The sequence below is a fragment of the Enhydra lutris genome, unplaced genomic scaffold (genome assembly GCF_002288905.1).
Source record: "Enhydra lutris kenyoni isolate GAN:26980312 unplaced genomic scaffold, ASM228890v2 scaffoldscaffold5, whole genome shotgun sequence".
Classification (NCBI taxonomy): Eukaryota; Metazoa; Chordata; class Mammalia; order Carnivora; family Mustelidae; genus Enhydra; species Enhydra lutris.
The window spans coordinates 11,451,438-11,473,757 of record NW_019154089.1 but is presented as its reverse complement, the minus strand read 5'-3'; the positions used below and the strand labels follow the sequence as shown (position 1 = coordinate 11,473,757).

The 22,320-nt window shown below is 41.4% G+C and overlaps 1 protein-coding gene across 1 annotated transcript in view; it reads right to left on the bottom strand.

The window, feature by feature from the left end:
- LOC111140889 (fibrillin 2) overlaps positions 1-22,320 on the bottom strand; it is a 247,559-nt gene that overhangs the window by 62,555 nt on the left and 162,684 nt on the right. Inside the window, exons 20-31 of the mRNA XM_022493138.1 lie at positions 21,419-21,538; positions 16,484-16,621; positions 15,827-15,877; positions 15,240-15,365; positions 10,562-10,789; positions 9,896-10,021; positions 4,978-5,106; positions 4,105-4,230; positions 1,748-1,873; positions 1,162-1,284; positions 873-998; positions 434-559 (exon numbers count right to left, since the gene is read on the bottom strand). Of these exons, the coding sequence (XP_022348846.1) occupies positions 434-559; positions 873-998; positions 1,162-1,284; positions 1,748-1,873; positions 4,105-4,230; positions 4,978-5,106; positions 9,896-10,021; positions 10,562-10,789; positions 15,240-15,365; positions 15,827-15,877; positions 16,484-16,621; positions 21,419-21,538 (1,545 nt within the window). The remainder of the gene's footprint in view (positions 1-433; positions 560-872; positions 999-1,161; positions 1,285-1,747; positions 1,874-4,104; positions 4,231-4,977; positions 5,107-9,895; positions 10,022-10,561; positions 10,790-15,239; positions 15,366-15,826; positions 15,878-16,483; positions 16,622-21,418; positions 21,539-22,320) is intronic.

The window sequence follows — 22,320 nt, the reverse complement described above, 5'->3', positions numbered from 1 at the left end:
AAAGAGGGGAAAAGATGGGGGAGAGGAAGTCAAAGGATCTAAATAGAAGTCTGCACTAATTCCGCCCACTCAGAAGAGCTGCAAAAACAAGCCACAAGCGGAATGGCTCCGGGTCTGTGGTGCTCTCTCCTTGTGTCTCCTGTGTGGGCAGTGCGAAGAGCAGCCACTACTCTGCAAACACATGGGACCGGACGGCAGGGCCCTGCCCCCAGTCTGCGGGCGGATAGCAGCCAGCTCCGTGGCAGGGTGGCTGAAGCACTGTGCCACCAGAGAGGGGACAAACCCTGCACACATGCCCTGGGGCATGTGCTCATCACATGGTCACCCCTGGTGTGGGTCATGGTCTCATAGGTGCAAAGGACCCCGTGATGTTGAAGGCTGACCTCTGAAATAAGAGAAGCCAGAGAACAGGGGGCCCTAGTGTGGGACCTACCTGTGCATCCTGTGGTCCCCTTCTTCACGGAATAACCCAGCTGACAGTGGCAGATGAAGGATCCCTTGGTGTTCTCACATTCCCCAAACATGCAGATGTTTGAATTTAAGTCACACTCATTCACATCTAGAAAATTTATTTTCAATAGTGTGGTTAATACTTGTTCATCCTAGGAATGTGAAAGCTCTCTTTTAAACTGAACAGCATAACATTGAAATACACAGATAAAAGTTAAAACATAATCTATTTGCAAGACATAGTATTATTTTCTAGAATTATGTTTAAATAATTCTTCTGTTTCAGCTTTCCCACCCTGTAATACAGTGGCTTAAATTTTTAAAGTAACTGAAAAAGCCTCTTTCTCTTATGTTTAAATGTATGTGCACTTGTGTGTGTGCAGATAGATGCGTAACATTTATCCTGTCTTTACGGCACCCACCAATGCACGTTTTCATGTCCATTGAAGCCATGAAGCCATCATAACACAGACAGCGGTACTCCCCAGGAATGTTGGTACACTGGCCGCCATCACAGATGTCAGGATTATTTTCACATTCGTCAATATCTGATGACAGAAGATTAGCATTAAGTAAGAATGACACTGGCTTTGAGTAAGCTCAAATACTGCGTTTCCCGTCCAGGCCCACTCTAGATGTCTAGAGTGAGCTCTGTGAGGTACCGGCAGTGAGCTGTGCATGGTTCACCCCCACCCCCTGTCCAGTCTGTACCCGCGCACGACCTCCCGTCGGGCATCAGGGCATAGCCCTCGCTGCAGCTGCATTCATAGCTGCCTTCTGAGTTCGTGCACCGCGTGTCGCAGCCTCCATTCATGATCATACACTCGTCGATATCTGTGAAAACAACATGTGACCCATTACTTGTCAGGTCTACTTCCTTCAAAAAAAAAAAAAAAAAAAGAATAGGGAGATTTTCTTCTCTTTAAACAGATAATGCTTAAAATGGCTTTGGATTTCTCTCCCCACTAATGCATTGGTTTATCTTTCTACCATTGATCTTTCTTAGCTCTTTCTACTTCCTTTCAGATAGCATTCTATCAGACATGTAGCCCCAGGAGCCCAAGATTACAGAACTCATAAATGCAGTAATTACAAGTTTAGGATGTTTTCCGTGATAAAACCAGAGACTCCTCTGCAAAACCAAGGACAATGGCATCCTACAGCTCTGCCCCATTCTGAGATTTGTGTTTCGGACAAAGGACTTCCACTGGCTTCATTACAGTAAGTTCAGTGCCAGGAACTGTCCTAGACTCATTTTTAGAAATGCAAGTTGTAGATCCCTCTGGTGGACGCTCACCCGTACAGCCCTGCCGGTCTGGTGTGGCCTGGTACCCGGGATTACAGGAGCACTGATAGGTTCCAATCATGTTCACACATTTTCCATTTCTACAGAGATTGTCACTCAGGGAGCATTCATTTATATCTATAAAAAGATACATAACATTAATGTCTTGGCAGTAACCACATCACTTAAAGCACCAAGAAATGTTGCGTGCCACTGCTGGTCCCCACAGTGGTTTGCATACTTTGCAAGGAAGGAAGATGATCTCCTGGGATGTTCAAAGAAAATACTGCTATCTGTATTTCTATCTAAGACGGTACTGTCCAGGAGAACTCTGTACACTGATGGGACTGTTCCATATCTCTGCTACCCAATACATAGCTGCCACTGAGCACTGGAAGCATGAACCAAATGACGAAGCAATCGAAATTTAAAAACATTTTTTAAACTTAATTTTAATTTTTTTAAGTCCTCTCTTTGCCCAACATGGGGCTCAAACTCACAAACCCAAAATCAAGAGTCACATGGTTTACCAACTCAGTCAGCCAGGTGCCCCAGGAATTAAATTTTTAATGTTACCGAATTTTAATTAAATTTAAGTAGCCACATGTGGGTAGTGAACACGAGACCATGCACATGTAGCACATGCCAGAAATAAGACTTACTAATATTTAATATATAAATTTACACTGGCAGGCTCACCTGGTCTTTATTAGATGGTCAAGAGTTGCCTGCATAATGTGGAGGATCCTGAGGGAAGATGGCTGGTTCCCCAAGTCACAGGGCCTGATACCAGGGCCTGCACTGTTTATGTGTTTCCATCTTACAGTGTTTAGTGTGCCTCGATAGGTGAATCTGGAACACCTAAAACCAACTAACCCTTATAAGATAGGCAGGTGCAAAGGTTTGTGGAATCAAGTAGTGCTATTAATGCAATTATAAGAGAACAGCAAGAAAATAGGGGCATATAATCTACTTGTGAGACACAATGTAAGGTAAATACAGTAACACTATAATCAGGTAAAATAAGACCTTCATCTCAAAGTCTCAAAATTACCAATAAGACTATGTGACATGTGGATTTATATCTATGATCATTAAATTTGCAAAAATATGCATCTTCTATAATATACCTGTAAGGGGTACTTTTTTTTTTCAGATATAGGAACCATGAAAACTAACAAAATAAACTCAAGTTAGAAACAGTTCTCTGATTCACTGCATCACAAAGATGAACAAATATTCTGTAATCACCTCTATGAAAAAGTTTTAGTACCCCTTTTAAAGTGAAATAAAAATATTTAGGGGTGCCTGGGTGGCTCAGTCAGTTAAGCATTTGCCTTTAGCTCAGGTTATGATCCCAGGGTCCTGGGGTCCAGCCCCATGTCCGGCTCCGTTTCATGGGGAGTCTGCTTCTGCTTCTGCCTTTGCCCCTCTCCACTGCTCATGCTCTCTCTTTGGCTTTTTCAAATAAATAAAATCTTTAAGAAAAAAAATCTTTAAGACTTTTTCAATTTACCTTTTAAAAATGTCTGTTTAGTGTAGGATTTAAGATTCACCTAATACATTAGCAGAACAATATAAATAGGGTTTATAAATAAATACATGTCTAATGGAAAGGTGTTCTCAAATTCTCTTTTGAATGGGGGAGGGGGGTGTGCCATCTGCTCTGTTTTAAACCGTTTTATTTGCTGACACTTGCAAGAAAGATTTTCCGTGAAGAAAATGTTTCCTGGCTACATCAAGGTTTTAAAACCAATATGCTCGCGCCCACCAGTCCCAGAGGCCTCCGTATACATATGAAAAGCAGTGGGACGGAATGCTCCAAGACCAGCAAGACCAGCTGGTGTTCTCCCCTCAATCCTGCCACTCCCACCCCTCAGCTCTGCCAGCAAAGAGACCAGGATTTTTCTGTGACAGGAGGGTGAGGAGGTAGCTCATATGTTCACACACACAGGAGCAGACCCCGTGTTGACAGACATAGGAGTGTAGAACAGACTCTACTGAATGAATGGCAGGTAGCTGCACAGGTGAACGCACAGGTGAGCCATCAAGGGAGCAGCCCTTCCACCAACAGCTTTCCCATTCCATCCTTTGTGGAGGAAGGAACTCCATGGCTTGCCACAGGGCCCACCACGAGCACGCTTGCTGTCAAACAGTGGGTAGCCAGGACAATGTCGGCTTCGAGTATGTCACTGAGGCATTCTCTAAGGACACAGCCCGAATACAAATAAAGGGGTTCTAAATTTCCAACTTTTAACCAGCTAGATTGCACATGCCAAAAACAACCAGTTTGTTAAAATTGACCACTGATCTCTATGATATTCACCAGGTGAGCTGGGTGGGTTCATGTGCTGAGGAGACAAACTCACCCACACAGTCCTCACGTGACGGTGACAGCTCGTGTCCCAATGGACAGTCACACTGAAAGCTGCCCTCAGTGTTCACACAGGTGCCACCCCTACAAAGGAGAGGGTTACGTTCACATTCGTCAATGTCTGAAAGGTAAAAACGTGAGATCAATTAAAGAACTCTGTGGGAAAAATATTCACATATACAGCATGGGGGAAAAATTATGCTGTGAGGGAAGTGGGACACAAACGTAACAGACAAGTTTCAGAGGAGATGGGTTGTCTCCTCACTTTTTCTACTACCAGTAAATAAATGGTAAGTATTTTTCTTAAAGACAGCGAGTTGCCAGGGAATTGACTTGTATGAAACAAGCAGATTCACAAGAGATAAAAAATAAACAATATTAGTTTCATATCACACTAAAGTCCAGACACTAGACACTGCTATCTATTTTCACTAATCAAAGTAAAAGACTGGTCACCTTTTATGTCCCCTTTGGCGAATCCTGGAAGTCACTAAATATGGACCAAAAGGCAGGCAGTACCAAGAGTTTGTAGTAACACACAAATAAATATCATGGAATTTGCATGGCTGAATATAAATTTGGGGTCACCACACAAGGTCATGCATGTTAAGTGAAACCGTTCTGGGTAGTCTGTGTTGATTTTAGATTCTGTGGACAAACAGAACCCAGTCTTGCTGTCTCACTGGCACGAAGGCACCAAGAGGTTGGAGCTGCCCAAGAGTAATCTAGGAGATTTCCTGTCTGATAGTGACATCCATTCTCTTGCTCACCACAGTGCCTGGCGAATCATTCAGCTAACAGCTTGGAGACAAGCCACGGTCAAGCTCTCTGGTTGGAGACTGGGTAGGCAGACCTGAAGCACACTTACCCATGCAGTTCTTCATCATCATGAACCCACTTTCGTAGCCTTCGAAGCACTCACACTCAAAGCTGCCTGGCGTGTTGACACAGATGCCACTTCCACAGAGGTCGGGAGAAATCCTGCACTCATCAATGTCTAGTTCATAAGGTTGAAAAGAAATAAAAAAAATAGCATGAGCAGAGCAGGTACTGAAGAGCAGTGAGGCAGGTGTGGCCTCCCTGGAAAAGGTGCAGCCCTCGGGAGGTGCCGAAGAGGTCAGTGGCGAGCTGCAGGAAGCTTTATGAGCCGGAGATCAGCTCCAGGCAGATGGGGCCTTAGGCACATTCCTTTCCCCAACTGCCAAAACTGTCATGGCCAACGGGCAGGCTGTGCGTTTGCCTTTAAGAATTCTGGAATTGTGGATATCTCTTTGTGGCTTAGAAGTGGTAACAGAGGGATGAAGAGAGCAACTGCGGCATGAGCCGGACAGGGCAGGTGGTTAGGTGTGGAAGCAGCAGGCACATGGAATGAAGTCCTGTCACCAAGTGAGAGCGCGGTGACTGTCTCCAGCAGCCCACGCCCAGTGTGGGGGAGTCCGCTGGGGCCGCTGTCCCCTTGAGCAGGGGAGGCTGCTGACCAGCACAGCCAGCCAGCCTCAGGGGCAGACACAGCCCCCCAGCTTCAGGCTAGACAGCGTACCTATATAACTGGGACATGCAACATGCTCCGGGGGATGTTCTTCTGTCATGTTCAGATGTGGAAAAAATACTCCCTTATTTCTCAAAATAAAAATAAAGAAAAATGATGTGTTTGTCACTTTTTACATACTATGGAAAATAAGAATCTTCATTGGTAGCATTTACATTATCAAAACCAAAATTTTCTGAGAAACATCCCATGCTTGTAAATGAGGTTTTTTTTTAATGGAGAAGTCATGTCTATAAAATATAATTAAAAAAACATGAGGCGCCTGGGTGGCTCAGTGGGTTAAGCCTCTGCCGTCGGCTCAGGTCATGATCTCAGGGTCCTGAGATCGGGTTCCACATTGGGCTCTCGGCTCAGCGGGGAGCCTGCTTCCCTTCCTCTCTCTCTCTCTGCCTGCCTCTCTGCCTACTTGTGATCTCTCTCTGTCAAATAAATAAATAAAGTCTTTAAAAAAGTGACATACTTATTATTATTATTTTGGTCACAGGAGGAAGAAATGCCTTTGCTGGCATCTCTTTATTTTAATTCCAAAGTTCTTCCATCACAGGGTCTATCAGTGGGTAACTTGTACATGCTCTCCTGGGCATCTCAGTCTCTGAACATCCAACACTTTCTCCCAGCATCTGGTCTTTATTTATTTCCCTAATTACAGACAATACTGAAGATAGGCTTTTAAACAAAATTCTTACCACCATTCACTGATTCAGTTAGGCAACTAACAATATGCATATTGATTCTCTTACTTGTTGTCTATCAGTATCTAGAAACTGGTAGTTAGAGCATTTGAAGAACAAAGAATAAACTCATTGGCAGAGTACTGACACACTCTAGTTGATGTGATGTGCTGGGAGATGGACAGTGTGGAGTGTGGACTCTAGAAGCAGACACCTAGGTAGCAGTCCTAGTTCTATCACCTACTGGGTGAAGAGGCTTAGGAAAATCATTTCATTTCTGTGTGCCTCAATTTCCACATCAATAAAATGAGGGAGTATAGTAAAACCCACCTGCTAGGATTAAGCAAGTCAGTATTCATCAAGCGCTGAGAAGAGTGCCTGTCTCATACAGACTGCTGTGTCCATAGCAATGGTTTTCTGCTAAAAACTGGTATTTTGGGAGGAGGTGGCTTTGAACTGGTCCTTGAAGCTTGTATAGAAATTCTAACTTTAGGCGCCACTGGGTTACAAAGCTGGTTGAGTGACCAACTCTTGGTTTCAGCTCTGGTCAGGATCTCAGGGATTTGAGATCAAGCCCCACGCTGAGCCCCAAGCTCAGTGAGGAGTCTGATGAAGTTTCTCTCTCCCTCTGCCCCTCCTCGGGCTCACACTCTCTCTCCCTCTAAAATACATAAATAAATTTAAAAAAATTCTAACTTTAAAGAAGCAGAATGAATAGAAGGACAAGAGATAGAATACACAGGGGAAGACAAATAATACATTTCAGAGAACAGTACATTGCAGATTGGCTAGACTACAGAGATTGATAGTGCAAGGACAGGGAGGATGGGTGTGATCAGTGAGGATGCCAAAAGAAGATGAGCTTTAAATATGGTGAAGAAAGGCAGCCAACAGTATCCAACCGTGCTTTCACATTATACACAGCAACACTGCAGCATGACCAACAAATGTCTCTCTTACACAATTAAAGAAGGAGGGTTTTAAAAAAATAAAAAAGCAAAAAAAAATAAAGAAGGTGGGTTTCAGAGTCATTAAGTAACATGGCTAATTTCCCATCAAAAACAGGAAGTAGAGTCAGAACTGAAAGAATCCTGCCTTCACCCAGGTTTCAAACTGTGAGTCACTGAGAGTTGCTTTGTGGGAAGTAACACATGGCGGTTGGTGAACATGAAGGATCAGAATGGATGATCAATGGGATGGAAGACACTGGAAGAGTCTGCTATGCCGTGAATACTGCCATGAGTTGTCTAGTTCCCCCTTCAGGAAGGAAGGACTTACTACCCTTTCCCCCACTGTTGTTGGGGAGTTTGGGGACACAAAGACCTGAGGTGTAAACTATCTTGAAGAAATGCCTCAGTGAAGAGGACCCTTCCTCACACTCAACACCGCCTCTCTGGGCAGATGTATCCAAAGACTGACCATGCAGGTCCATAAACACCTAGTCTTATTGCCCTAAGACAGTTCTGCTGGGCCATCATAGATCCAGAGCTCCCAGTGGGGTGGGCTGAGAACCACGATGGGACTGATGGCTGTCCAGCTGCCCCTTTTGCCCCCTTCTGCTAGTAAACCTTCTGCAGGCTAATCTCTGCTGGGAGTCCATTTCCTGAGGAGCAAAGCCAGTACCTGAGATAGCCTTGAAGAAAGAGTCTAGTACTTGAAACAGCCACTGCGATGGAGACTACACATAACTTCTTCCTTGTACAGGAAAGGGAGAGATCAAAACAGTCTGAGGCCTCGATCCTGAGTGAAATGATGCTACTGCTACAGACAAGGAAGTCGTTAGGCAGAGGAAGGGTGGATATGGGACAAAGTGGGGTTAAAGTGAAGAGCTGCAAGTGTGGCACTCAGGCAGAGGCTAGGACAGAGCTCTCACTGAGGAGTCCGCTCAGCAGAGCCCACCTGTGAAGGCACAGGGGCGTGGGCAGCTATGAGAGGCAGAGGACTCTGGAAATGCCAAGAGCAAGAAGAATCTGTGGAGATGAGAGAAAAAAAACATTGTTGGCACAGAAGGATGAAAGAGACAGGGAAGTCCCATGGAGGCCAAGAGAGAAGAAAATTAAGGAGGGGATGTAGCCAGCACAGAGGTCTTAGAGGTTAAGAGAAAGGTCTTTTTACAACTTGACAAAGGTGCTCTGTGAGAGGACATTTATGTGCCTGAACGAGGGAGGGCAAAAGTCAAAATTACATGGGAGTACAAAGTAAATGGCTCTTCAGGAGGGCAAGGTGAGAGATAAAAGCAGGGAAACAGGGTGGCAGCATAAGAGAGAAGATGGCAGAGAAAATACTGTGAACTTGTTTTCAGGTCCAGGGAAAGCAATGGGAAAGGGAGGGAAGTACTGCAGAGAGAGAAGGGAGCCTACTGACAAGGGCTGGAGAGGAGCAGCAAGGGGGAGGGCACGTGGAGTGGAAAACCATGGAAGATGACATCCCATTGCCAGAGGGAGGGGCGTGTGGGAAGGAATCTGGCCATGAGAGTGGATGTCAAGAAAGAAAAGCGGCAGGGAGCAGGGGGTCTGAGAGAGGGTGCTGCTCAGAAGAGGTCTAGAGGTGGAGCAGAGAGTCAGTCAGGAATATAAGGGGCGAGTAGTATTACTGAGCAGCTTCGAGTCCAGCTGAAGGCGAAGGTGTGAGATGCAGATAGAGTCTAGCAGGAAAGCCACATGGGGGCTGAGGAGCTGGGGCAGCAGGGGAGGTGGACAGTCTGAAATGCTCTGGTGATGGTCTAGGCGGACGGCAACATGGGGACTCCAGTACCCTCCGCAATAGGAAGTGAGGAAGGAGTCAGAAGCACATTTGAGTGGAGATCAGCACGGGTGAGGGCAAGAGGGAAGGAAAATGTTCAAGGAGGAGATGACTAGAGTTGTGAAAATAAGATCTTGGAGATATATTTCAAGTGTCTGGAATAATTTATTTCATGTCGTAGAAAAATGTGGACTTCCTATCTTTTCAAACTAAAGGGAACAGGTAAGGACAGGGATATATGGATGGCAACTAGAGCATAATTAAGAAAACTCTTCACAGTTTAGGAAAATAAGTTACAACTGCTCTATTAAAAACTTTGTAATTCTTGGGGCGCCTGGGTGGCTCAGTGGTTTAAAGCCTCTGCTTTCGGCTTGGGTCATGATCCCAGGGTTCTGGGATCGAGCTCCGCATCGGGCTCTCTGCTCAGCGGGGAGCCTGCTTCCTCCTCTCTCTCTGCCTGCCTCTCTGCCTACTTGTGATCTCTGTCTGTCAAATAAATAAATAAAATCTTAAAAAACAAAAAACAAAAAACAAAAAACTTTATAATTCTTAAGAGATACTATAAAGCATTTATACAATGAATAGTTGCTCTAGTGTAGTCATCATTTTGGAAATCCTATTTTTCTGTGGTTCCTTTGGTAGAACAGACAGCATTTTCATGCTGTTGGTGCAGCTCTCACAAGAGCTGGTTTGGAGAAGTGATTTAAGAGCAGGGGGAAATAAACCTAAAAAGTCAAACCTGGGCTTTTTCTAAGGCAGTACTTTCCAACAGAGCAAAGGAAGGGAGCCAGGGTTGGCCAAATCCAGCCGGAGAGCAGTCCCACCTGTGCAGTTTCTTTCCTCTGTGTCCAGAGCAAAGCCACTGTTGCAACGGCACTTGAAGCTGCCAATTGTATTTCTGCACTTGCCATAAGTACACATCCCAGGAAAAGCTTTGCATTCATTGATATCTGAAAGCAGAACAAAGGAGGAACAGAGAGCCGGTTGATCCAAACATGTGGGTTCCTCAGTGAAAGCTGCAAATCTATCATGATGGCAAATAATGTTCCCAAGTCCAAACAGGGCCCTCAACACTGCCAGTGATCACACAGATGGCCCAGAGAAAGTTCCACATGTGAAAAAGAGTCTGCATTTTTTAGCGAAGGGTTCTGATATCTTTCCTTCTGACCATTCGTTTGGTAAGGGTTGGGGGGATAGGGAGCTTTTTGCTACATCAGGGCTCCATCTGGTCAGGCTGCACTAAGGGAAGCAGAGGTACAGTGTGGGAGGATGTAGGGAAAGTGAGATCAGTGGTGTGTTTTACATCTTTACTTCAGAACCAGCCTACGTAGGTGATTTATATTCCTGGGCCCTAAGGCTGGCCATAAACCATGTTTAACAACAACAAAAAAAATGAAGTGGCAAATTATATGCGTAAAGCAAAACCAAATCTGAGAGAAAGTGGCAGGTAAGCATTTGGGCAGAGAGGTCGACGCGACCTTGAGAGTTACCTTTGTAAAATGGCCGCCCGGTAAGAACGTCCCCTCTGTTAGCAAAGCCCGGCCCCCGGGGGCACAGGGTCTCATACTCCTTGGTGCCAGGTTTGGGGCATTCCTCACACTCCGTGCCCCAAGCTGCCCCAACTGCACAGCAGCAGGCATCCATGCGAAACTTCCCAGGAACAGGATGGACACATTCATCTTCATCCCACTTCAAGTAACACTGCTCCATGCGGATGTCTACATGGCAAGTGAAAGCACAGTTTGAGAGGAAGGTGTCACACTCACTGACCATTCATATACTGAGTTTCTGCTTGGCACCAGAGATGATGCCGAGCTCTGGAGATACGATAATGGGTAAGAGGCAGAGTCCCTGACCTCCTGGAATGGACTCCATAATGACACTCTCTTAAAGCGAGCAAAGGTGGGTTCCTCGGTATTACTTTATTCTCACAAGATGCCTTCAGGAAGGAAAGGTTCATTTGTGACCAGACTCCTTCATATCATCATCAATCATCCCTTTTTGCTCACTTCAGAAAGAATAAGATTATTTTAGTGACAGATTCTTCTTGATCACTGAATTACTTAAAGTGGCTTATGACCAGTTCTGTCCTGTCCCAGTCAGAAGCAGTAAATAATCAACTGTAATCTATCTGCCAACTTGGGACAACTATTAAAACAGGTTTACAAATGAAAAAAAAAAAAAATTTTTTTTTGCATTTAAAGTTATTTAGGGGGACCTGGGTGGCTCAGTTGGTTGAGCGACTGCCTTCAGCTCAGGTCATGATCCCGGAGTCCTGGGATCGAGTCCCAAATAGGGCTCCCAGGTCTGTGGGGAGTCTGCTTCTCCCTCTGACCTTCTCCCCTCTCATGCTTTCTCTCACTCATTCTCTCTCTCCAATGGATAAATTAAAAAAAAAAAAAATCTTACAAAGTTATTTTCTTTTCCTGTCAAATTTACCTTTGGCTTCATGGCTTTTGTCCTGCATTATGCAAATTTGCCCTAGTCAGGGGCCAACTTATTTGCTTAAATGTCACATTTTCCCTTCAATCTTGAAACATACCAGGATCTTAGAAGACCGACAAGACTCACAAGATAGGATAAATTAGCATGATCTGTAAATAACACATCTGTTAGTCAGCAGAGCTATTGGTCCAACTACAGTCAAACACTTTGCTATATGGATAATGAGATAAAAAAAGGTTTTCTTTAATCAAATGTTTTATTTGATGAAAGCCTTTCAAGACATTACATCTTTTCCTAAACCTGACAGTTATTTAACAGAGTTATTTATTTGTTTATATTTCCATTATGGAAATATAATGTGTTTACTACTTTAGTTTCTGTCAATTATGATTCTTTCAAGTGCTCAAGCTAAGGAAGCACCAACTTGAGCAATCTCCTTTAGCTTACAGTCATGTCCACTTCCAAGGATGGTAATTAAAAAGTCCTATTTTTTAAATAATTTTTTAAATAAACATATAATGTATTATTAGCCCTAGGGGTACAGGTCTGTGAATCGCCATGTTTACACACTTCACAGCACTCAGCATAGCACATACCCTCCCCAATGTCCATAACCCCACCACCCTCTCCCTACCCGCCTCCCCCAGCAACCCTCAGTTTGTTTTGTGAGATCAAGAGTCTCTTATGGTTTGTCTCCCTCCCGATCCCATCTTGTTTCACTTAACCTTTTCCTACCCCTCAAGCCCCCCACGTTGCATCTCCACTTCCTCATATCAGGGAGATCCTATGATAGTTATCTTTCTCTGATTGACTTATTTCGCTAAGCATAATACCCTCTAGTTCCATCCACATCGTCGCAAATGGCAAGATTTCATTTCTTTTGATGGCTGCATAGTATTCCATTGTGTGTGTGTGTGTATATACATATATATATATGTATATACACAGCATATCTTCTTTATCCATTCATTTGTTGATGGACATCTAGGTTCTTTCCATAGCTTGGCTATTGTGGACATTGCTGCTATAAGCATTTGGGTGCACGTGCCCCTTCAGATCACCACATTTGTATCTTTAGGGCAAATACCAAGTAGTGCAATTGCTGGGTCATAGGGTAGCTCTATTTTCAACTAAAAAGTCCTATTTTTAAAGAAAAAAATCACTGTGGTAAATCTTCATTCTGGTTTGGTAGACTGAACAAAGATATCCACAGTAGGTGATTCTGCCTATGTATCTGCACCAACACCAGCCCCCAAATCATGCTCCCTACCAGCATGAGGTATGGCAGTAATCCTGGGAGCCTCATGACCTTAAGGCACCCAGTGGCCCTTCCCAGTCACAGCCAATTCCATCCAACACCATCAGGAAGTAAGGATCTTAACAAGATATACAAGTTTCATTTAGGTATCCTGAGAAATATGGACTAAGTCAAACTATTTCTGAGGTCACTGATGTAATTTGTTCAAGAAGTGAGATTAGCTAAAAACACAAAACAAAACAAAACAAAACACCCCCTAAATCACTTGAACTTAATGTGTAAAGAGTCAGGAGAACCTGACAGAGTAATCCTGTGTCTTTGCTATACAGACCCATGTCCATATTTGCCTCAGGAATTAAAACCCTGCACACTGGCTACATATGGTCTGGGAATGTTTTTACTGACTTGGTCAGAAATTAAAGTATGTGTTTGAAAACCTCTGGAAAGTTCATGTGCTATAGAGTTTGCTGTGGTCCTCACTATGCCTTACTACCACTGCCCTCATTTACGTTACCTGCCTGGCCTCGGAAAGTATTTGAATTTGGACCCCTGATCTAGATCAGTTTCTATCAGAGCAGTCTGTCTCTACTCTCTTCTCAGAATATTTTACATATTCAAATGTCAGTCTCTTCTTGTAACTTCCTCACATCCCAGCCACAATTCTTTTTTGTACCATAATTCAAGTAGTGACAAAAACATTTAACCAAAGTACCTACATGAAGACTCTAATACATCCTTTTAGAACATTATAAAAGGTGTGATTTTGAGTGATATTTTTTGGAACTTATTTTGTTGAGTAATAATTTACAATCACGATATATCTTCACATATAATATCCTTTTGCTATAGAAGGCAATTTGATATTATTAGTCATTGGACCATACTGAAGATATTATTTGGCATCTTCAAAAGATACTTTGCTTTTTTCTAACCTTTTTGGATAATTTAACAATAAAAATCTGAAAAAAGTTTATTAGATTTTGGATTTTATCATTTCTTTTTTTCTTCCTGTTTTTTTTTTTAAATTTAAATTCAATTAGCCAACATACAGTACATCATTAGTTTTTAATGTAGCATTCAATGATTCATTAGTTGGGTATAACACCCAGTGCTCATCACATCACATGCCCTCCTTAATGCCCATGTCCCAGATATTATAATTCCTAACCAATTCTACATGACTTTATAGCCATACTTTGTATACTAATTTAAATACACTATTTAAAATTAGCTTAAAATGAAATTCATGTTAATTATAATGACTCTGGACAGTGTTGCAAATATTTTGTACTATTAATTTTAAAAATCACCGATACATGTGGGGCATCTGGGTGGCTCAGTCAGTTAAGCGTTTGCCTTCTGCTCAGATTGTGATCAAAGAGTCCTGGGATGGAGCCCCACGTGGGGCTCCCTGCTCGCCTGGAAGCCTGTTTCTCCCTCTCTCTCTGCCCCTCCCCACTACTCGTGCTCGCTCTAATAAAGAAGTAAAAGATTTTTTAAAAAATAAAATAAAAAAACCAATACATTTAAATACCTTAAAAATCTTTGAATATAACACGGTCATTACTCACGTTTTGTCTACAAGCTTAAATTTCAAATACAAACCTAAATAAAGTTATTTCACAAACTAAAACTTACTGTTCCAGAGCATATTGGAAAAAAATCCCTTAAATAAATAAAACATTACTTAGATACAATATAGAATTAAGAAAAGTTTATTTTTCAGTCATGAAACTCATATTCAGTTAAGCATGAGCCTGAAAATGATAAAGTCAAAAATAAAAGTCTTTTATTTTTATGTATTTATTTGAAGTAATCTCTACACCCAACAACAGGGCTCCAACTCATGACCTTGAGATCAAGTCACATGCTCCAAGAGCTGAGAAAGCCAGGCACCACCCAAGTATGCATCTGCATATTAATGATGTTGAAAGAAAGCTTCCACATTTTAGATCTTTACAAAGTAATGCATTAAAAAAACAATTAAAACTCTAAGGTGGTAAAGGAATGACTAGGATCAAGCAATGTTTTCAAAGAGAAACAACAAAAACCTTGCCTATGACCTTCCCCACTGTCTTATCTAAGAGTGCAGCTGTAATGAACTGATAAATGTTGACTCCAAACACTAGTCTTCAATTCTTCTTTTATGTTCAAAATATACATAGTTCTCTTATTCCATTGACCAGTGTGAATGACTGAAACTGCTTAAAATATCTGATTAAAGAAACTAAATTTTGAGATAGTTTTTGAGCAGTACCAACTTTCTATATTATAAGAATCCATGTCATTTAAAGACACTCACTTTAAAAAATATCCTCTAGTGATGCCCCCCACCAAATATCTCATTTAAAGCCAGTTTTCCAGCTATCGACCCAATGATTTTGAAGTTTGAGGTGAATGCCCAAGAAATAAGAAAAATCCATCCCTGGTTTTAGGCATAAAATACATAAAGACATGAATCTTACCCAAACACACACGGCCAGTTCCATCCAATGTGAGGCCTTCGGGACACTCACAATGAAAAGATCCTTTGCTATTGACACAGCGTCCATTTGGACAAATGCCAGGAAATACCTCACACTCATTAACGTCTGCAGGGAAATCAAGCAAGCAGAGGGATAAAGATGTTAGAAATAGAAAAAGCAGGTGGAGTCTTCCCATATAGCATATTCAATCTGTAATACAATGTGGACTATTACTTGAGTTGAACAGAAATATTCCACAACACAACCACCGGGTTTCCTAGGTACCAGCTGTGAAAATTACCACAGCTTTGCCCGTCCATAAAACTGCCCAGACATGCTGCTTTCCCAGCTGTTTTGTGCCTTTATGCCTAATGATGTCCCTGTGAAAAATTACGCAACAGCATAAAAAAAGGAGAAAGGGGGAACTCTAAGCTGTTTTCTGAGAGTATTATTCTAAAGCATTTGTTGATTTCTTTCAGTATTTTTATTGCAATTTAAGGCTTTTAAAAATGATAAACATCTCTAAAGTGAATGTTCATTTTCTTACTGCTCTAAAGACTTACAGTATCATCCAAGTATAAACTCACCTTCACAAGAAACACCTTTAATCCTGGCAAACCCTCTTGGGCAAGCTGTATCTGTGAGAACAACAGACACGTTTTTACTTCATTGCAAGACAAAATATAATGGTTTTAAGTTCAAGGAACAGTATAATGGAATCTAAGTTGAACTGAATAGAAACCATGAGCTGGGATCTTAGAGGCCAAGGACTCCAGGTGCCCTCCATTCAATTCAGGGTGGCATATGACACACTGTGCTAATTCTGGGCAGGGTTGACCTACATGGAGATTCTCATAGTTTTTCTTACAATTCATTTTTGCTTTTATGATGTCAGCTGAATTACAAGAAAGCAAGTAAAAAAGGCTTAAAGGAAAGAGACATCACATTCTGTTTGGACATTTGCAAACAAGAACGCTGGAGGGTATGGACAATCACCTAGCAACTAAATACCAGAAATTCCCTTTCTTGTTGAAAATGCTCAAAAGGTCTGCTTATAGAAAAAGGATAAACCAGATACATATTTCATCAAGTGAATAGATTTCACCAGAGAAGATATTCTAGGGAGGGTAATGATCTTATGGTCATCCTCTCTATGGGAATACATAGGGAAACAGGTGCCCGCCTAGCTGAAGGATCAGCTTTCCAATGAGAAGCCCAGCAGGAGTTCTGCGGCAGGCCCATACCTAGTTCACACCGTTCACAGGGGCTTCCCCAGGCAGCTCCGAGTGTGGCGCAGCATTCCGACTTCAGAGTGGCTCCATTAATGTTTACCTCACAGCGGTTGTCCTGGATGTTGAGCCAACACGTTCCTTTCAGGCTGTCTGAAAAGGAGCAGGAAGGGATGGGAAGCTCTCATCTCTGAAGATAATATAATTCACTCATATAAAACAAAGGCAATTCTTACAGTATTTAACAAAAGCATTATTTTTAAAATGTTTTAATGTATATTCTTTGAGCAAATTTATGTGTACATGTATTTTAAATATAGTATGTTACATACACATAAATCAAATAATTATACCATGTACATCTCACAGGATATGACAACTAATACAGCTACATCTACAGATACTCTGTGAGTGGCACTGTTGTCCAAGATTTTACGCTGGTATTCACAACCAGCGTCATTACCATGACAAGTGAATTACCATGACAAGATGATTACTTGTAGTAAAAATGCATAAAAAAGGAGAAAGGTTGATCTTTTATGATAAGATTGATCTTTTATGATAAATGCTTTGATACTTAAGATTTTACCAAAAAAATTCCTTAAATCATTCCCTTTTCTTATAGTCCCCCACCAAACATATAGCATACAATTTATGTCCTATTACAGAGAAACCGTTATTTCTCTAACTGAAGATAATTGTTTGATGAATAATTTACCAAAAATTCAACAAGATGAAGGAAAGAAACATCGCCTATAAAACCACCACTAAGACACACCAGGGCTAGTGAGTGACAGATTTTCTTTTAGGTATTTGCCTTTACCTAGTATATGTGTAATATTGTCTCTAGTTCAAAAAGGAATACATGCTTATGGTGAACTACATGAAAAAATAGGAGATTTAATATAAAAAGGATGTATATCCAACCACCTTGCGCTCAGTGCTCTTACATTTTAGCTGTGTGCACATCACACATAAGTGAGGCTCTCCCTTCTGTGACTGCTGCGCAGCAGACTTCAGAATGGTCATGAGGAATGCAGTACCAGTGGGCAGGGCCAGGACAATTCAGGTAAAAGAAATCATACCCGAAGTTCTCCTTGCAGTACTGTGATTCCCAGTTTGGGGTGCACAAAATTACCGAAGTTCTAATTAAAATGCTGGGTTCCCAAGTGCCCAGGTGTGCGGCCCGGGAGCCTACATTTGACAAACTCCTCGGGTGACTGCTATGCAGCCTGTCTGTACAAGAGTTTGACAACAATTTAGCAACATATTGTGGCTCACAGCCTTGGGGAACAATAAAGAAAAAGTATATTCCTATAGTATTTACCTTAAAATTCATTTAATATTATGGGTAAAGTTTCAGTGCCAATTCAACAGTAAAAACAAAGCATGGTGGAAAACAGAGAAAGAAAATTACAGTGAAATTGGAAGTGCCGGGAAGGAAGAAGCTGTGGTTTCTGATTCCTTACCGGACACAAGCAGGTAGGAGGAAGTCTCCTGCAGCCTGAGGCCTTGGGGACAGAGGTCAGAATAAAATAACTGCATCCTTGACTAGATACAAAAAAGGACAGGGCAAAGTTGTGGAGAAGAGCTAGACGTTCACTTTGCTTTCTTCTGCTTTGAGATTCAGTTTGGGTGAAAACGGGGTGCATGTGAAAAAAACTTTCTCATCAGACCATTTGTATCAGGACTCAAATTACAGGCTTTTTATTGGCTTTTCACATGTTTGTTTACTTACTTGTTAAAACAGCCTCTAAGGTACAGGTAACTTGCATATGAGAAAAAGGAGGCCCGCAGAGGTCAACTAGTTTACCCAAGGTCACCCACCTAGTTTAGTGTCTCCATCACAAGTCAAGGCTACACAGTCTGATTTCAGAGCCTCCATTTTGCAACATCATGCTTCTGGCTGGTGTGGTATGAGGCTTAAAAGTTACAAAATGCACTGATACACAAGTATATATACATATTCATCTCTCTCGCTTGGATTGATTTTCTGTGTGTATATAGACACACACACACATCAGATGTAGTTACATAGCTGTGTGGTCAGAGGCTGCTTAAGAATGCTGAAAAAAAATAAAGCAGGATAAGCAGTCTTGAGAGTGTACATTGGAGAAAGACTGTTCTATTATCTAGGGAAGTCGGAGAAGTCCTTGCTTACAAAATGACCTCTGAGTGAAGACTGTAGGGTGGTAAATATCAAGAAAACAAAAATGAGACAGATGCTACAGTAAAAATCAAGAAGAGAAATATTGGGGGCTTGGACTGGGGGGAGCAGTGGTGGTAAGAAGAGATTAGAATATGCATAAATGTCAAATATAATCAACAGGAATTGCTGATGGATTCAATGTGGTGTTTTGAAATAAAGACATCAAAGATGACTCCAAAGATTTTGAGGCTGCTGATTGTAAAAATGGAATTTCCATTTCCCAAGACAGAAATGATTTGTAAAAATGGAATTTCCATTTCCCAAGACAGAAATGATTCTGGGAGACACAGGTTCAAGCCAAAAGATAGCAATTGTGTTTTGGTCATGCTATATTTGAAATATCCATTGGACATCCAAATGGAGACAATGTGCAGAGAGTTGGAAATCCAAGTCTGGAATCAGTGGGGAGGTTGAGGAATGACAGATACATTTGAAGGTCAATGTAGGGGCCATCTAAGCGTGACTATAGATAGAGAAGGCAAGAGGTTCAAGGGGCTGACCAGGGAGACACTTCAAGCTTGAGGGCAGGATGATATGGAAAATGTAACAAAGGAAATGGAGAAAAAGGGGCCAGAAAAGTAAAAGGAGAAGAGAAGACAAAAAAAATGGAAAACTTGAGAAGGTGTGAGCAAAGAGCACTGCTAACACTGAAGATAAGAAAGAAAGAAGGACCACTGTATTGATACCATGGAAGCTACTGTCCTTGTCACATCCATGGAATCTGAGGACAGCATGCAGACCAAAGCCAAAGATGAGGGAAATTGGTCTGGATTACAGGGAGCCATTGGATGTCAAGCCACGTCATGTAGAAAAAACTAATCAAATGTACTGTTCTATGGTATTTAATAATTTTTAACCAGTATACAATAGTCTCTTCAAGCAATTTACAGAATAGTTTAAGATTAATTTATATTTAAGGAGTTCGCACAATATATTCTAAATCTCTAAACATTCTAAGTGTCTATCTAGTTCCTATACACTCTAACTTAATTTTACATTAGTAAGCACATTGGAGAATCTTTTTCAGTTCTTAATATAGACACATGCTTCCTAGGAAAGAGCAGTTTGGAGGCTGATCACTGATTAGAGCCACTGTCAGTCCTATTAAAAATTTTTGTAGTTTTCCCTGTGTATGTTTTACGATCTATTTCCTTGTTGAAAGCTAGAATTTGGTTTTCAATGGAAAAAACATAAAATGATGTCTAAAATTTTAAAATGTTAAGTAAATTTCTTTCGAAGCAGCTCTAGCCTAGGATATTCAAATTTGATCACAACCAACAAAAACTCCTAACACACTACTGAGAAAAATACAGTGGTGTTTAGTTGCCCAACATAATGACTTGGGAGTAAAAGTCTTTGCTCTTTTTTCACTAATAAATACACAGTAAAAGGCCAAAATGATACAAGTTTTTAGGATGAGGCAAAAACCAAGATACCTTTGATACCTAAGTGGCATATAGGATTATTTTTCTGAGACATTAATTTATTGATTTTAATTGACAATTAACTGACATTAGTTAATGCTGAGTTCATTTCCTTTGAACAATAAAATGACTCTATCTCAGTTGTTAATTGTGGCCTAGCAAAAATATTTCTGCCTCACCTGATCCAAACTCTGTCCCTCCCCCAGTGGAATTCTGTAAGAAAAGATGTAATGCACTAGGCAGATGGCAGTCTATTTCCTCATATGGAGAGCTGAGCAAGGCTCAAATTTCATCAGCTGCACCTCACTGAGAGATGAAGAGCTGGCATTTTCCCAAAGGACAGGTTTTCATTGATAAGTTTGTCCCTGGTCATTTCCCTTTGTGTAACAGGTCCTCTACCATCCAGATAAACATTGTTAGCATCAGACATTATACCGAAAACACTATTGTCTTTGGCAAACATGAAGTGGAAATTCATATTGACTGGAAAACAAACAAAAACTGGCAATTTATCTGGTATTGTGTAGAACTAAAATACCTTTCTATCTGAAAATACAGATTGAGTTTCCATTAAAAGTGGATACCAGCTAATCGTATGAATTGTCCTGTGCCAGGCCAATGGAGTCATGGACACTGGTCCAGTTCTTCCCCTTGCATGTGCTGGACTGCTTTTTACAGTAATAGATCAGACCATTTTATACATGTCCTACCATCATTATCACAACCTGACCTTACATGTTTTCAAACATACAAAAAAATGCCAGATTGGAAGTTTCGGAATCTTTCTCCTGAGAGATTTCTGAAATTAAGAAAACAGTTCTCTTTTCTTCCTTCCTTCCTGTGGTGCCTATACATTCATGATTGATGGGTGAAATAAAAAAAATAATAAATTCCTTCTATATGTTTAAAGTTTAAAGTCTTCAAATTCTTGTCCTGTTAATGAGTCCCAACTCTCATATTTTTGTTTTGAAGCTTGTTATAAAAAGTATGCAGCCGGGATTCGAATGTATGGTACCCGGGGCATTCTCAGGGTAGCGAATGTAAGTATGTGTGTGGTATGCAAATGCTCATAACTTACAGCATAATAGATCTACTCCCATGAAAGGAATGCTTCTTAGAAGCTAACAGCATTCAAGAGTCTGCCCATTTACACCATCATGTTTTACTCCCATCTCAGTAATGAGAGCAAACAACTAACGCAACTCCTAATTACTAGCTTCCTGTGATCATGTTCAGTTTGCATCCATGGTTAAGGTCTGCAGTCCCCACTCAGGTTGGCTGTGAAACCGAAACCCCAGCACTGGGCATAAGTCTTACCAATACAGATCAATCCCGTTGAGCTGAGTTTGCTGCCAGGAGAACATTCACAATTGAAAGATCCAAGGTTGTTCCTGCAGGCCCCATTGACACATGGGTTGCTTTCACATTCATTTATATCTACAATCCAGAAGGAAAACATTCTGTTAGAACTGCCATGTGTTTCTGGAAAATATTATTCCAACAAGCCATGCTATGCCAGAATGTCTGGTAAACTTGGCTCTTGCAATTTTAATATGGATCTATGAGGCATAAAGTGAATGGGGAATGGAGACATGAATTTCACAGTGTGGATACACACAGACATGGCTAGGGGCTCAGGAGGACTATAGGAATCAGCCCAATATTGCAAAGGGGTTAGTGTGTTTCTCGTCACTATTTCAGTGCAACTTTATGTAAATTGAATTGATTTCCCCCTCAATAAGAAATAATTGCCCTGTGGGAAATCTGAAATCTGAATACATGGAAAGCAACATATATATTCCTGGGTACAGTATAGTGTGCACAAACAAAGGTTGACTGTTTCTGTCATCTGTGGCTCTGGGAGCTTTCACAAGAAGTAAAAAGCCTGTGTTAGAGACAATGTATCACAATGTTGGCTTTCACTCCAAATTCCTGGGTACAAGTCAGGAGACCAGGATGAAGCTTTAATACTGAGGAGAGCATTCTCTTCTAGGCCCCTCTACCTGCCTCTCTCTTCAGCCTGTTCACATTTAGATGTATGGTGTGGGAAGTCTGTTAAAGCACAATTGATTTTGGTAAAATAAAAAAAATCACTTTCAATTGCTTAAAACAGACCTTTCCTATTATTAATCTGAGTTGAGTCCTTAATCAAATTAGACCATGTAATATAAACAATTGCTATTGAGGGTCAGAAGTAAACAGAGCATGCCCATGTTCTC